At 55.3% G+C, this 14,373-nt stretch overlaps 6 protein-coding genes across 6 annotated transcripts; 3 read left to right on the top strand and 3 right to left on the bottom strand.

The window, feature by feature from the left end:
• Nucleotides 1-23: 23 nt before the first annotated feature.
• Nucleotides 24-1,005, bottom strand: CCM_07972 (acid phosphatase; the record flags this gene model as incomplete). The annotated part of the gene is made up of 2 exons (XM_006673112.1): nucleotides 24-748; nucleotides 828-1,005. 2 exons carry the CDS (start codon nucleotides 1,003-1,005, stop codon nucleotides 24-26), a joined length of 903 nt encoding a protein of 300 aa, XP_006673175.1.
• A 2,071-nt stretch (nucleotides 1,006-3,076) lies between these two features.
• On the top strand, nucleotides 3,077-5,029 carry CCM_07971 (C6 finger domain protein; the record flags this gene model as incomplete). The annotated part of the gene is made up of 3 exons (XM_006673111.1): nucleotides 3,077-3,213; nucleotides 3,322-4,317; nucleotides 4,366-5,029. 3 exons carry the CDS (start codon nucleotides 3,077-3,079, stop codon nucleotides 5,027-5,029), a joined length of 1,797 nt encoding a protein of 598 aa, XP_006673174.1.
• A 666-nt stretch (nucleotides 5,030-5,695) lies between these two features.
• On the top strand, nucleotides 5,696-6,951 carry CCM_07970 (arsenical-resistance protein; the record flags this gene model as incomplete). Its single annotated transcript, XM_006673110.1, has 3 exons — nucleotides 5,696-5,939; nucleotides 6,004-6,146; nucleotides 6,208-6,951. 3 exons carry the CDS (start codon nucleotides 5,696-5,698, stop codon nucleotides 6,949-6,951), a joined length of 1,131 nt encoding a protein of 376 aa, XP_006673173.1.
• A 516-nt stretch (nucleotides 6,952-7,467) lies between these two features.
• CCM_07969 (uncharacterized protein) lies at nucleotides 7,468-8,480 on the bottom strand (the record flags this gene model as incomplete). The annotated part of the gene is made up of 2 exons (XM_006673109.1): nucleotides 7,468-8,301; nucleotides 8,466-8,480. 2 exons carry the CDS (start codon nucleotides 8,478-8,480, stop codon nucleotides 7,468-7,470), a joined length of 849 nt encoding a protein of 282 aa, XP_006673172.1.
• Nucleotides 8,481-9,109: 629 nt separating this feature from the next.
• On the bottom strand, nucleotides 9,110-10,164 carry CCM_07968 (transcription initiation factor TFIID subunit beta, putative; the record flags this gene model as incomplete). The annotated part of the gene is made up of 2 exons (XM_006673108.1): nucleotides 9,110-9,493; nucleotides 9,559-10,164. The coding sequence occupies 2 exons, from the start codon at nucleotides 10,162-10,164 to the stop codon at nucleotides 9,110-9,112; spliced, it is 990 nt and encodes a 329-aa protein (XP_006673171.1).
• Nucleotides 10,165-11,652: 1,488 nt separating this feature from the next.
• CCM_07967 (GTP cyclohydrolase I, putative) lies at nucleotides 11,653-13,851 on the top strand (the record flags this gene model as incomplete). Its single annotated transcript, XM_006673107.1, has 5 exons — nucleotides 11,653-11,904; nucleotides 12,017-12,113; nucleotides 12,464-13,075; nucleotides 13,127-13,431; nucleotides 13,546-13,851. 5 exons carry the CDS (start codon nucleotides 11,653-11,655, stop codon nucleotides 13,849-13,851), a joined length of 1,572 nt encoding a protein of 523 aa, XP_006673170.1.
• Between the last annotated feature and the right edge of the window lie 522 nt (nucleotides 13,852-14,373).

The raw sequence follows: 14,373 nt of genomic DNA, 5'->3' as shown, positions 1-14,373 counted from the left end.
GGACAGTCGTCGTCGTGCAATGTTCAACGCATGCAGGAAAGCATGCTCTTGAGCCTGTCGAGCACCATTTGCTGCTTCTTCACGTCGTTGGACGTCGTTTTGTCCCTGGCGTTGCCGATGCTGACGGAGACGTAGCAGCGTTTTTTGGAATGGACGCGGCGCTCCGTCGGGAGCCGCCTGCGACCGCACCACTTGACATCTTTGGGGGAGAACCAGCCCGGGTTGATGCGGGTCAGCACCCACCGGAACGTGGTCGGGTCGGAGCAGCGCTCGTTAATCCTGGGAAAGTTGACATTGAGAAAGACTTCCTTGGGCAGGTACGGCTTGCCGCCGGCGATGACGACACTGGTCAGGTTCATGGCCAGCTGGGCGTAGACGGCGGCGGCGCGCGGGGGCGGGAAGGTGTCCCAGCGCGCGGTCTTGCGGCGGTCCTCGTCGCCGGAGAAGGCGATGGCGGGGATGTGCGCTCTTCCGGCGGCCCAGACGGCGGCGCCGACGGTGCCGGAAAAGGGCACGGTGAGGAAGATGTTGGCGCCGACGTTGACGCCGGCGACGGCGAGCTCGGCCGTGTCGCCCCAGTGCTGCGGGCCAAAGGTCTGGATCCCGTACCGCATCGCCGTGGTCGAGAAGGAGTTGACCCAGTGCAGGTCCGGCCGCGAGGCGTTGAACCCGGTCGGGCCCGCGTACTCTGGGCACGAGTTGTACTGGCAGGGCATGACGCGGGATTTTGGCTTATCGTCGAAAGAAGCTGCATCCCGGGGGTGCGGGGGGGGGAAGGGTGAGTATTAAGTTGGGCATGATACTTGGCGGGGGAAACGACAACGTACAGCAGCCGGAGTTGTCGCTGGCAGGGCAGGAGAGGACCACGTCGTGGCCTGCGGCGCGCAGGACGTCGTTGAAGGAACGCGTGAAGAGCTCGGCCCAGCCGTCATCGTTGCTGTGGACGATGCGGATGCCGTGGACAACAAGGCCCTGCAGGGTGGCGAGGGCGAGGGCGATCTTCATGGTGGATGGGGTGAGAAGAGCAGGGTTAGGAGAGAATGAAGCATAGAGGGGAGAGGGTTTTTGTTACGATTGAGGGCTTCTTTTACGATTCAGTGCGGACAGCCGCCTCTTGATCTGTCCACACGACTAGTTGCCGCGGTGGCTAATCAAGCTGACGACGTCGCGAATAATTGGACGCCTTGTTTTCTTGTTATTTAAGAACTAGCTAGTCCCTTGCTCTAGTTGGATCCAGATTGCTTCCGAGACTGGCTGGCCGTCATTGACTTGTCACTAGATGAACCTACATGACGAAACTAGTCCAGGCCATTTGTAGTTTTTCCCAGGCACAGCTAACACTGAAAATAGTATAGAATCGGTAAAAGGCCACGTGTGGACAGAAGAAGCACTTAGAGCTATCTACTTCATCCCTAGCTATGTACCATCATTGCGCAGACATGGAGGGAGTCCGACGTGTACACCAACAGCCGTAAAAGTTGTGGCTATTGAGTAGTAACATTTTTCTGATTCCAAGTCTAGAAAGGTTCTTCTAAGTTCAACAGGTTCCCTGGACTAGCAACATGACACCGCGAGCAAAGAATCCAAACAATGCCGGCGCAATCACCAAGGCAAAGGTAACCGATCGATGGAACACGCATCACATGTGCCCATCACGTGCCTTTTGACTTTAATCTTCGCCGCAGAGCAATACCTCTGTCGGAGAAAGACCAATATACAGCACTTCTGACCACGACGGTCGAAATGGCCACACTCGTCGTACATAATGGCTCTGTGCCGGCACATGTTTCTACTGAGTGTTAGCAGGGACCTCAGTGCAGGTACCAACGGCTTCAAGCACTGTACCTGTGATGTTTTCGAGTGGTTTTTGAGTAGTTTGGTCCAAGAAGAGTCAAGGCCAGGCAGAATTGATATTGGCGATCGTTGGAGGGCAAGAATTTGAGTATGGACCAACCGAATTCAGAAGTTGAGAGAGACATCTGCACAGGTAGCTACTCCTTATTTATACAACAGCCAAGTCCCATTTCGGGGTTTCACGACCAAGGCGTCGACCGAGGCAGCCGTATGATTCTCTTGTGTTGGTCATGCGCTCTGTGCTCTCCTGTTGCACGAATTGTTGAACGGTTGCGAGTGTTGCAGCCTGCACACAAGACATGCAGGCCTCTAATTATCCCACCTCAGTGTAGACCCTTCTTTACGCTCTCCTTCCGATTAACCCGCGGGAGTGCGATTCGCTCTGGTGGAATGCTCAGCGGCAGTCTGGCGCGTTGTTGCCCTGTTCCTGATTGATTGTCTAACTCCACTCAACTCACATTTCAGGTAGAACCAATAAGGGCTGGCGCTTCCACAAACAAGTGACGAAACAGGACTGCCTATTTATTTGCGCAAAACAGCCACCTCAGGTTTTACATGGCGCATGCTAGGCATCCGATGAAGGAGCGCAGCTTGCTACAGGTGTCGTCTCGTCACCACACTTCCTACAGGGTAAGTTCCTTCGTCTGGACCAAGCTCGCTGTACCCAAACGCAACCTATCAAAATAATAATATAGATATTAACAATATAGACGATATAGACAATACAGATAATGTAAGCGATAGAGGCAACGCAGGCAATATAATAGTATGTTATCGTAAATTTAGGGCTAGAACAACGCCTTGACGAGTTAATAATTAATACTGCCGCCGCCGCCACCGCCGTTCTAGCCGCTAGCTTTATCATAGCATAATTATCAATTCTAGCCATCGTGATGGTAGTCCTTGATAGATATAATTAATACTGGTTGAAAATTAACGTTAGTACTATCACCTATAAAACTTAGAAGAGCCTCCATAGGGACCTACCCAAATTGTTTAGCTGTTGTTAAAAGTGCACAGTGTAGTTGTGAGCCAATGAGCGTTCTGCAGCCGTTGACTCATCAAATTACTAGGTTCAGCCGGGCGCAGCCTTATAGTCCGCCTTGCCCAAGCCATCGGCGGCCCGCTGAACTAAGCTTCCTCGACATCTTGCCATCCGAGTATCCGGAAACTCTCATTTTCCGCCGGCGCCATATATCCCGGCTGTGGCTATCTCGTCGCAATGTCGACGACAGTGTCACCAGACCGGCCGAGGTCCGGCCAAGTTGTCGGAGGCGACCAGGACAAGGACCATTCATCCGAGGCTCCGCGAACAAAGCGATGGGCGCCCAGATCCAGGACAGGTTGCCTGAGCTGCCGGTAAGCTGCATTCCTCTCTTCCATGCCTTGCCCGGCCCTGCTTGTTGCAATAGCAGTATTCGTGCATGCCTGCAATGCAAGATATGCTCACGCACCAGCTTTGCACAGTGCGAGGCGCGTCAAGTGCGACGAGGCAAGACCCAAGTGTAAGAGCTGCCAGAAGCGCAACGCCAAGTGTCATTATGAGTTGAATCCGCCAGGCACGGGCGCGTCCTCGGATGCGCTGCCCAGACGGAGTGTTCATATCCGGCCAAAGCCTGCCGCGACGGTGTCCTCGGATAATAGCGCCGGCCCCGTCAAGTGCGACGAGCCGCCGTCAGCTTGTCGGCGCTGCGTCTACTCTGGCCTCTTGTCACCAGAACCAGAGACGCTGCACGATTCCGGAGAGTCGCACAATTATACCACCGCATCAATAGCCGTCAGACATGGCGGCACTCAACAATATCATGCCGCAGCGCTACCCTTATCCACCTCACAAGCTCAGTCTAGGCGGCATCAACGGAGACCTGCGCGAAGCCAAGACATTACTCTGGGTGCCGATATCCTTCCTCCAGATTGGTATTACTCCGAGTCCGTAACATACTGCAAGTTTTGCCCACTTCCCGGCTTCTGTTGCGTTCATGCCGCGAGAACCAGCCTGTTAATTATAGCACTAGTTAATACATATCTCCTGTGCAAGATATCAAAATTCGAGGCCATTCCCATCAAGTACCATAGACCCCTCGGGAAGAATGTGGCCAACTATGATGCCTTTATTGCCTTTATCCTTGCCTACCGTATCACGCAGATTTCCCACGACCGCGGCAATTTGGTCCAGCCCAGCGAAGCGTACCGCACCAAGCACTTGTGGGAACGCCTCTACACGTGCATATCAAATCAGATCACCTGCATCAACGCTGAAATCGCACGTCCCGATGCCACCGATGCCGCCAAAATCAGGGTCTTGACCCGGATCCAGGGCATCAAGTGCGTCGAGTTGATGCTGCAATCGCCGATTTGGAGGAACCACATGGAGGGGTTCTTGTCGCTGCTTCGATTCTGTGGTGGCGCCAAATTTGCACAAGGACATGAAGGGTTGATCAAGAATAGCAAGGGAATGTTAATGTAAGTAAGCCTGCATTCGTTTGGGACGAGCGCTGACCCATGCATCAGGGAGGCTATCCTCGCCAACTCTGTTGCCCCGCCAGATAACCAGATCCTTGGCACATCCGCCTTCACAACTGAGGAACTGCTCTTCTTCCACGGGCAAATCCTTCATCCGAGCTTTCCCTGCCCTACTTACTTGTTTGAGGGCATTATTGAAACGAACAACCTGCGGGTCAAGATGCATTCCGACCCGTCGCTGGGGCACTTTACGGCCGCACTCACCATCCTACAACGCATCGACGCGTTCCAACCAACCGCCTGGACCGAGGCCGCTTACGAGCTGCCTAACATACCCGAGGTCCCTCTCATGGCCAGCGTGTATCAGCTTGCCGTCGGCTTGTTCTGCCTGATGGCTCTTCAATACGCCGGGCTAGGGTCCATGGATAAAGCTGAGAGACGTAGCTCTCTCCTTGCCTTGCTCAAGGCAGCCTGGAAGCTCGAGCATTGCAGAGACGCGCTCAACTGGCCGCTGGCAGTCGCTGGGTGTGCCCTCGCGGATGGTGGCACGCTGTCTGACCGGGCATTCATCTGCCAGTGTCTCCAAGACGCCGCGCAGCATGTCTTTGCTGTGCATCCGCTGGTCATCATTGCGAGGCTCAGGCGGTTCTGGACATCGGGCATGACGCACTGGGATAAGTGCTGGGATGAACCCTGTCCGATTATAGGATAGCAGGATTGAAATCGTGAAAATCACTAAAGGCCGGATATGAATACATCTGCATTTAGCTGTCACTATTGAGTCCATTTATATACCCGTGTATGAGCTAGGAAATTATGCTGTAGAGCCCAGCCATATCGTAACTTCTTGCTCAGTAGCTCAGTTTGAGATGTTGTCTACTAGTCTGCTTCCGTTTGGGGGTCTTCTTCCCCTTCTCCTTATGTCATCTTGTACCAGGACTTGCCATCCGTTTCTAGCTCCTTTTGCATTTGGTTCCATTTTGGCCATGCGGACGGCAAATTCCACGAACCCAATCATTTGCCTAACAATAAATTCTCCGTCGCCCATCCAAAATATTAATTTCGGATACGCAGCAAATATCATGGAATAAATCTACATATTATGTGAGCGATGGCGGTTATCGCAGGGCCCACAGCATCTCGGTCCAAGTTGTCGCGTCACTCCGGCCCTGTGATTGGCCCAGCCGAAATCTCGACTTTCTTCCCCGGTCAGCCCCCATCCGCCCTGCCAAGTATAACCCGTTCCGCCAACCTCGACCATCCTCCTCCATCTTTCCATTGAGTCGTACCTTTTTCTCACCTTCTCTTTTCTTTTTAACTCTTTTCTCCACGAAATTCCGGTTTCCCCTATTCCACCTTGAAAACAAAGCCATCAACCATGGAAACTAAAGAGAACATGGAAAAAGCACCACCACCCACCGAGGACGCCCTCGAGTGCGGCGGCCAGACACCGCCGTCGGACAAGAAAGTCTCTGCGTTCAAGTCCCTCGGGCTGCTGGATCGCTTCCTGGCCGTCTGGATCTTCCTCGCCATGGTGATTGGCATCCTGCTCGGGAACTTCGTGCCGCACATTGGCCAGTCGCTGCAGCGCGGCCAGTTTGTCAACGTCTCCGTGCCCATCGGTAAACCCATCTTCTATCCTCCCACGCCCCCTTTCCCTTCTCGGCTGACAATCGTCCTGTACAGCAATTGGCCTGTTGGTCATGATGTATCCCATTCTCTGCAACGTCCGGTACGAGACGCTGCACCTCCTTCTCCGCCAAAAGGAGCTGTGGAAGCAGATTGGTTTTTCCGTCTTTATCAACTGGGTCGTTGCGCCCTTTTTCATGGTTCGTCAGCCCCCTTCCCCCCCACATGTCCTTCTTGAACTGGTCTTCTGACCATTTCTAGATGGCCCTTGCATGGGCGTTCCTCCCCGACGAGCCCTCCCTCCGCGCCGGGCTCATCCTCGTCGGGCTCGGGCGCTGCATCGCCATGGTGCTCATCTGGAACGGGCTCGCGGGCGGGGACCCAGAGTACTGCGCGATCCTCGTGGCCGTCAACTCGGTGCTGCAAATGGTTCTCTTTGCGCCGCTCGCCATCCTCTTCCTGCGCGTCATCTCGCGCAGCGGCAGCACGCCGAGCCTCTCGTACGGCGTCGTCGCCACGAGCGTCGGCGTCTTCCTCGGCATCCCCCTCGGCGCCGCCATCCTGACGCGGCTCGCGCTGCGGCGCGCCAAGGGCGGCGACTGGTTCCAGCGCGTCTTCCTGCGCTGGCTCGCCCCGTGGTCGCTCATCGGCCTGCTCTACACCATCATCGTGCTCTTCGCCTCGCAGGGCGCGCGCGTCGTCCAGCAGGTCGTGTCCGTCGTCCGCGTCGCCGCCCCCTTGGTCGTCTACTTCATGTGCATCTTCTTCGCCACGCTCTGGGCCACGCGCCGCCTCGGCTTCGGGTACCGCCTCGGCTGCACGCAGAGCTTCACCGCGGCCAGCAACAACTTTGAGCTGGCCATTGCCGTCGCCGTCGCCACTTTTGGACCCGATAGCGACCAGGCGCTGGCCGCGACGGTCGGGCCGCTGATTGAGGTGCCCGTCCTAATTGGGCTGGTGTATCTTGTCAGATGGCTCGGCGCGCGATGGAACTGGAAGGAGTAGGACAAGCGCGGTGTGTTTGGATGTGGATAGAAATAATGATAATATTGCTTGTCATTCGCTAGATGGTCGAATAGCTATACTTGCCTATGCAGCGTGGTGTGTTGGATGTGGATAGAAATAATGATAATATTGCTTGTCATTCGCTAGATGGTAGAATAGCTATACTTGCCTATGCAAGACTGGATATTGACATGTAGATTGTGCAGTGTCTGTACAATACATCTCCTGTGAATGCTGTGATAACTGCGTTGTAACTGCCATGCAGATGCAGCATCCATACAAGTCCAACATGGCCGTAAATGCAAATGACCTCCTGAGTTGTCTCTGGGTATCTCCTCGTCCAGCCATTCCCACCCATCATTCCCACATTTTCCAATCCTGGGCGAGGCCCTTCCTGCGCCTTTTGTTCGTATTTGCCCATGCCCAGACTCATAATACATTTTGTACCCAAACTCCTTTTTGTGTGACAATTCATCCTCCAACATTTGTTTTTCTTTTCTGTTTCTTGTTTCTTTTTTACGCACTCTTTTCCATTATTTGAAACAGCAGCGTATTCTTGACAAAGCATTCACATTCCGCATCCTCGCACCCCAGACTAGCCTTGACGGCGTGTCGGTTGACCGGCGCCCCCCCTTGCATCTCGGCAATGATTTGCGCGGCCGTGTTGCAGGACATGACGAGCGGCGAGGCAGATGTGGTCTGTGATTGGGGCGTAGCGTAGGAGTGGTGATGGCTGTGATGGGTGTAGTACTGGCTGTGCGGCCCCGAGACAGGCGTGCCGGGCATGGTGCTCGGTCCGGTGCTGGGTGGGCTCTGCGCGGCAACGGTCGACTCGCTGGCCGTCGAGCCGCTGCCGCCGCAGCACTGGTCACCGATGCTGGCGTCTGCTAGGACAGCTAAGCGGTCAATGCCACTGTCGCTATGGTACTGGCCGTCGCTGTGGTACTGCCTCGGTTGTTGATATGTGCTCATCGCCGTTGTTGGTGATGCAGTCGACGGCGCGTAGGCCGCCGGGGCAGGCGGAGGAAGAGCCTGCAGCCCGCTCCCATTGTGCAGGATCTCGTCGTCGCGGGCAATGCCCGTCTCAAACATGGCGAGAAACTTGTCCACCTCGCGATCAGTGACGCCGCGGCGGGCGAGCAGCAGCCGCAGACGCGAGTTCTCAATGGCGACGGTGCGGGCGGCCTGCTGCATCTGGAGCGTGGCCTCGACGCCCTGCTTCTCGTACTCATCGAGGCGGCGCTGCATGGAGTCGACGAAGTCCTTGCGGCGCGCGCGGGAGCGGCGCTGGTTCTCGCGGATGCGCTCGGCGGCGGGGTTTGTCGAGGGGGCTTGCGTAATCTGGGGAAGCTGCCGGGTTAGCTGTGTTTTTATTTTTCGTTTCGCTCGGCGGGAATTGTAACAAACAAGAGGCATAGAGGCATTGGAGGCAGCGACAAACAGGAAATGGGCAAAACACGGCGAGAAACGGGGCAACGCAAAGGAGGAAAAGCTCTAACCGGGTGGGAGCGTACCTTGGCACCGGCCATTGTGTATGGAAAGCAAAGATAAAACTACATCAACACGTAGAGAGTATTATGATTGATTTATTGATGAGCCAGGAGCAGGCAGAGGACCAGTCACGCGTTCACTGTGTCTGGGGACGAGTTTGTGTTGAGAGTTGTGTCACAATGTTGGTGGTGCAAAGTTTCTTCACTTACAAAAAGTCGACGGTCCGTGCTGTGTCAGCTGGTGGGGCCCCTCGTCAGGGCATGTCACTGTATTGTCACAGGCGCAGGGAGCGATTGGGGGAGGGGCAGTGCTTCATCCGCCGTTTTGCGGAGGGGTTCGTACCGAGATATTTTCTTTGCGTCTGTCTGGATTTTTTCCTCAATTTTGAAGGCCTGCGTGGGCTGCTGGTGGCAGATCCAACAAATACACGAACCAACTCAGGGTCCTGTGGGTGGAAAAATGAGACGCTCCACCAACACCAACCAAGACACTGCCATTACAATGCGGAATAAACCAAGACATAAAAAAAAATAGATGAATCAATTTTAATCCTGCAAACTCCGAGAATGCCTTTAATGCTAATGATAATAATCGATGGGGGAAAAAAAGCACAACCCTTGGGTATCATGGACCACGATCAAAACTCCCCACCACCACCCAGCCACGTCTACTTGAACAGTTGCTTCCTCGTCCGCGCAGAGAAGCGCTCCACGCCGCTACCTTGCTGGTTGTGCCACAGCTGCTGCATGCCTACACCGTGGCTGTGCTTGGACGCACGGTACCGCAGCCACGCAGCGCGCAAGTGGTCTGGCCGCAGCGGGCCGCGCTTCGGGTCCTGCTCCGCTGGAGGTTCCTCATCACCGTTGTCTGTCGCGGCAGCCGCCGCCGGTGGTGGCGTGGGCAGCTCACTCTGGTGCTCGCCGGCGCGGATCCATTCGGCCTGCACCCCGCGCGCCTCCTCGAGTAACTCGCCAGCAAACAGCTTGGCCACGGCCTTGACGGCGGTGCTGACCATTTGCGGGACCGACTGGGAGACGGTGGCGTTGACGACCTGATATTATTCATTAGCTGGTGCTCCTCTCACATACCCGAACCCGTCAATCACGAATCACTTACCCTCTTGACGACGGCATCTGATAGCTTGGCGGCGCGCCACAGTTCGTAGCGATTATACTGTTCACCATCAAACGCCTCGACCAGCATCGCGCGCAGCCGAATCTCCTCCTGCTTCTGCTCCTGCGTGCGCGCCACAACATGCTCGAGCGCCATCTCGGCCTTGTCGTCGTCCTCGTCGTCGTCCTCCTTCTCGCCGCCCTGGCCCGACGCCGTTGTGGCCGCCTTACCGCCGCCGACGCTGGACGCGGCGTCGTCAGCCTTGGCCGCCCTCGACTTGCGGCCGCCGCCGGGGCGTTTTTTCCGCGCCGCCGCGCCGCTCACCGCGCTGCCGCTGACGTGCGACGTGGCGTCGACCGAGGGCGAGCGCGTGGGCGCCGGCGACCGCGCCTCGGGGGGCGGAAAGGACGTCTGCCGCAGGGGGTGCGCGAGCGGCAGCGGCACCGACGACTGCGAGAGCGTCGAGGCCTTGCGCCGCTTCAGAGCGGGCGGCTTGTTGCTCGCGTCGAAGCTCGAGGTCCGCTTCTTGCTGCTGGGGATGGATGCGGGCGAGGGGTAGGGCGGCGACATGGCGGCCGGCGAGGCGGCGTGTGGAGGCGGCGAGGCCATCGTGGGCTTCGAAACGAGTGGACGTGATGTTGGTTCGATGCCTTGTACGTGCGTGAGGGAATGCGCCGCCGGGATTTGATGTGCGAGATGGATGAGCAGGGGAAGGGCTCGGCGCGAAGATGCAAGCTGCAAGTTTCTCAAGCGCGGTTGCGCGACTGTACAACGGCCAGCCAATCACATGACCGGACGTGTTGCGTGAGCCCGACCGCGCGGTTTCACAGGTAAAGTGACGTGCAAACGATGATTATTATTTCTTTGAGATGAATGATATTTTAGATCATCCACAGGATGAATTTTAACACAGAGTGCTGCTGGCTAGAGCTGGTTTGCCGCAACTGCGGCCGATAGCATTGTTTCTGAACAAGCTCCAGCCCAGTTAGAAGAAACATATTGGGCTCTAAATGAGTACCTTATGTCATTGGGGAATAGAAATTTGTTGAAATAGTGTGGATTCGATCTGTTTCGTGTTTTTTTTCTTGTTTTTTCGCCTGCTTTGAATTCACTCCTATTTCCCCATGCGTGGAAGGTTGTTGCTCAAGGACTGTCGGATTACACTACAAAACCACATTTAAACCGCCAGAAGCGCTATCTATATTGACCTTGTACATTTAGTCATGGGGTATCCGACAATTAATATTGTGATTATCTGCAAAGTCACTGTATCGTTCAGCGAGCCAATAGCAGCAGGGGAACAAGACAAGGAGAACAGAAACACCGCTGCACAGGCCGCGGCGATCAATAGTCGCTGGACTGCATCGTGTATTGATCTCTTGAAACATGGGTCCTTTAGCCGGGACAGGGCTGAGCATCAAGTATTTCCTTCTTTATTTTCTTAAATCCACGTGGTCATAGTGCATCATATATGAGAAACTCTAGGCATGTCTCAGACCTGTGGGTAGACACGCAGCTCGTTACACGCCAGCACATTTGGCACTCTTTCCAATTCTCAGTTTGCGCGTAGGTCTCGGGTACTTTTGTGCTTTCATCGTGAGGCGCCCGAAGTATAGTGTGTGAAAGGAGTTCCTTCCGGCTGATCAGCTACCCGGGTCGTACTAGACTGATCCAGCGAGTCTGTGCCGGCGCAGGGGCCCAAGCGATGAATAGGATGAATAAACCAATAGATGGGCCTTTGTAACAATAATGAGCAAGCATCGGCGGGCTGGCAGGGCGCGCATTGGCTGTCCTTGGTTTTCATCGAAGATTTTGCCAGCCGTGAAACTGTAGTGGCGATGCAGTTCGCCCCGTGGATGGATTGCCTGCCTGGGCTGGTTGCGGGCGCGCGGACGAAGCAGAATAAGCTGCCATCATGTGGTGGATCAAAGCATCAACTTGAAGTTGTTTGCTGTGCTCGCACCAGAGTTCATGACGGCCGGAAACCTGCCGGTCGCCTGTGTATAAGTAGACAGCCGTCTCATCGGGATATGTTTTTTTGGCCAGACAACTCCTCGATTTCGCTCAAAGACAAGAACCAACAACCATCCCAACAGAATGAAGTTTGCCGCCGTCCTCGCTTTTGCCGCCACCGCGGTGCTCGCCGCGCCCCCCAAGGCGACCGACGCCACCAAGGTGACGGACGCTGCGGCCAAGGACGACAAGAACAGTGGACGGCTGTGCCTGGGCCGGGACCGGGGCAGGAAGCCCGGCAGCTGGGTCTACAACTACTGCCCGGAGTACTATTTCTTCCCCAACTCCCAGTGCATCACGATCCCTGGCGAGCCTGGCGATGACTATCCCCACTGCGTACGTTGTTTTTTTCTTCTTCTCTTTTTACCCTCTTTCTTTCCGGGGTTTCTTTTTCCTTTTTCTTTTCTCGTTTTTTTCCCAACCTGTGCTTGGTGATGTGGATGCAAAGAGACTAACATGGCTGGTCCATAAAGTGCCCGCAGTATACCTGCCCTGGCTGGCCCAACTGGCCGGAGGTGGTCACCACCTCTTAAAGGGGGGGAGGGGTGATTTATGACGGAAGGGGTGCATAGATGCAGCGTTTGCATCAATATTGAGTGTTATTGATTATACTGGCCATTGCTGCGTCATGGCACGTCCGATGCCGTGGCACGATTAGGTAACAGCAACGGAACAGCCGGGCTTACAGAGCCGCTGCAGGTGTCTGCAGCACAGTCAAGTCTGCCATCCAAGTCGGGTCGTTTAGTTATTAGGTTTTAGTGTCCAAGTTGTCGTACGAATAGTCCAACCGCTGAGCAGCTCAGGGCCAAGCACAACCTATTCCTTCCACCAGAACCTCACATTGCTATAATAACCCCAACGAACGGAACACCCCCCTGTATTCTCTCCGCTCCAGTGACTTGTCCGAGAACCCTGGAAGCGCTCCGTAGCTGCAACGCCGATTACCTCATGTTCAAGCCCAGTGGAAACGGCCGGACCACCCACTACAGAAGCCGATGTCGCGAACCGAACAAAGCCGTCCCTGTTTTTTTTTTCCTTATCCCACCATCCACTAGAACGCCTCATTCCCTCCATCAACCACACTCCCTCACACAACGAGCCTTCTTCCTCAATTGCTTCATCTCCTTTCTTCCCCCCTTTCTCCGTCCGCGATTTCCCCCCCCGCCCCGCCGTCTCCTCCTCAACACCCCCTCCAACCAACAAACACACACACACACACCCCGCACTATGCCCAAAAACCGCACCGACACAGCCTCCGTCTCCGGCTCCTCCTCCTCGAGCGACAACTCCTCGTCGCGCAAGCGCAAGCGCTCCTCCAAGAAAAACGGCGGCGGCGACACAGAACAAGCCCCCAAAAAGCCGCCCTTTTCCGACCAGCACCTCCTCGCCAACGGCCACCGCCGCAACTCAACCTCCAAAGCCGCCCGCGATCCCCGCGACGACGCGCGCGCCGTCGCCGTCCGCCAACCCGCCCCCGTCGTCGACCATGACGGACTAAGCCGAGCCGGTAACGCCCTTCTTCTCCTCCTCCCGCCAATGGGTTGACTAACACAAATAGCCAAGGGAACGCGCGCCCGTAGCCAGGAAACCCCCGAACAAGCCGCCGCGCGCTTGGAAAAGATGCGCGGCGCCGTCCGCACCCTTCTCGAGTGCGTCGGCGAGGACCCCGACCGCGAGGGCCTCCTCGACACCCCCTCGCGCTACGCCAAGGCCATGCTCTTCTTCACAAAGGGCTACCAGGTCAACGTCGACGACCTCGTCAACAATGCCCTCTTCAACGAGGGCCACAACGAAATGATTGTCGTCAAGGACATAACAATCCACTCCCTCTGCGAGCACCATCTCGTACCCTTTACCGGCAAGGTAAAAATATTTCCTTCTTTTTTTTTCTTTTTCCTCGCTTCGCTCGACGCGGGCCTACAAAAAGCAAATATCCAGCTGCCCGCCTGTCCTGCCGCTAACTCAATGCCACCATAGATGCACATTGGCTACATCCCCCGCAACACCGTCATCGGCCTCTCCAAGCTCCCCCGTATCGCCGAAATGTACGCCCGCCGCCTCCAGGTCCAGGAGCGCCTCACCAAGGAGGTCGCCAACGCCGTCATGGACATTCTCAAGCCCCAGGGCGTCGCCGTCGTCATGGAATCCTCCCACCTCTGCATGGTCATGCGCGGCGTCGAGCAAACCGCCACGTCCACCATCACCTCATGCGTCCTTGGCTGCTTCGAGCGCAAGTCCAAGACGCGCAACGAGTTCCTCTCCCTCGTCGGCATCAACCGCTAAAAAAAATAACAGTCGTCCAAAAGCCTCGGTCCGGCGCGCCCACGACTACGGACAAGAAAGGAACCATGGAGGAATGAGCGACAGCGAGGGAAACTGGATCGGATTATCCACATCTTCAACATTATACTGCGGCGTTATCAGCGTTTGTTTTTAATAGTGATATTTGTATAAGCGGTTTCTACTACATGTATAAGCCTCACATAACATATATAACATATCCCGCCTACAAACCTAAGAGGTACTATAATTAACTTGTATACCCTGTAAAAATCAAGTATTTATTCAGAACGTTCATAACCTTGCATTATCATGTGGTGAACAAGTGCACTAGTGAGATCCTTCCAGCTTGGACAGCCTTTGCGAGCCTGACTACAACATTAAAATTCATGTTAGAAAGAACAGACATCACCCTGCCATGAAACCCTTCAGACACACTACAGCGGGCTCAACGCTCTAATATTACTCTACTATGTATTGGTTACATAGAGTACTTTAAACAAAGAATGGTGCGCTAGACCTGCA

This window comes from Cordyceps militaris (assembly GCF_000225605.1).
Source record: "Cordyceps militaris CM01 unplaced genomic scaffold CCM_S00006, whole genome shotgun sequence".
Lineage (NCBI taxonomy): Eukaryota > Fungi > Ascomycota > Sordariomycetes > Hypocreales > Cordycipitaceae > Cordyceps > Cordyceps militaris.
The sequence above is the reverse complement of the archived record's forward strand: the minus strand, read 5'-3'. Positions and strand labels throughout refer to the sequence as shown.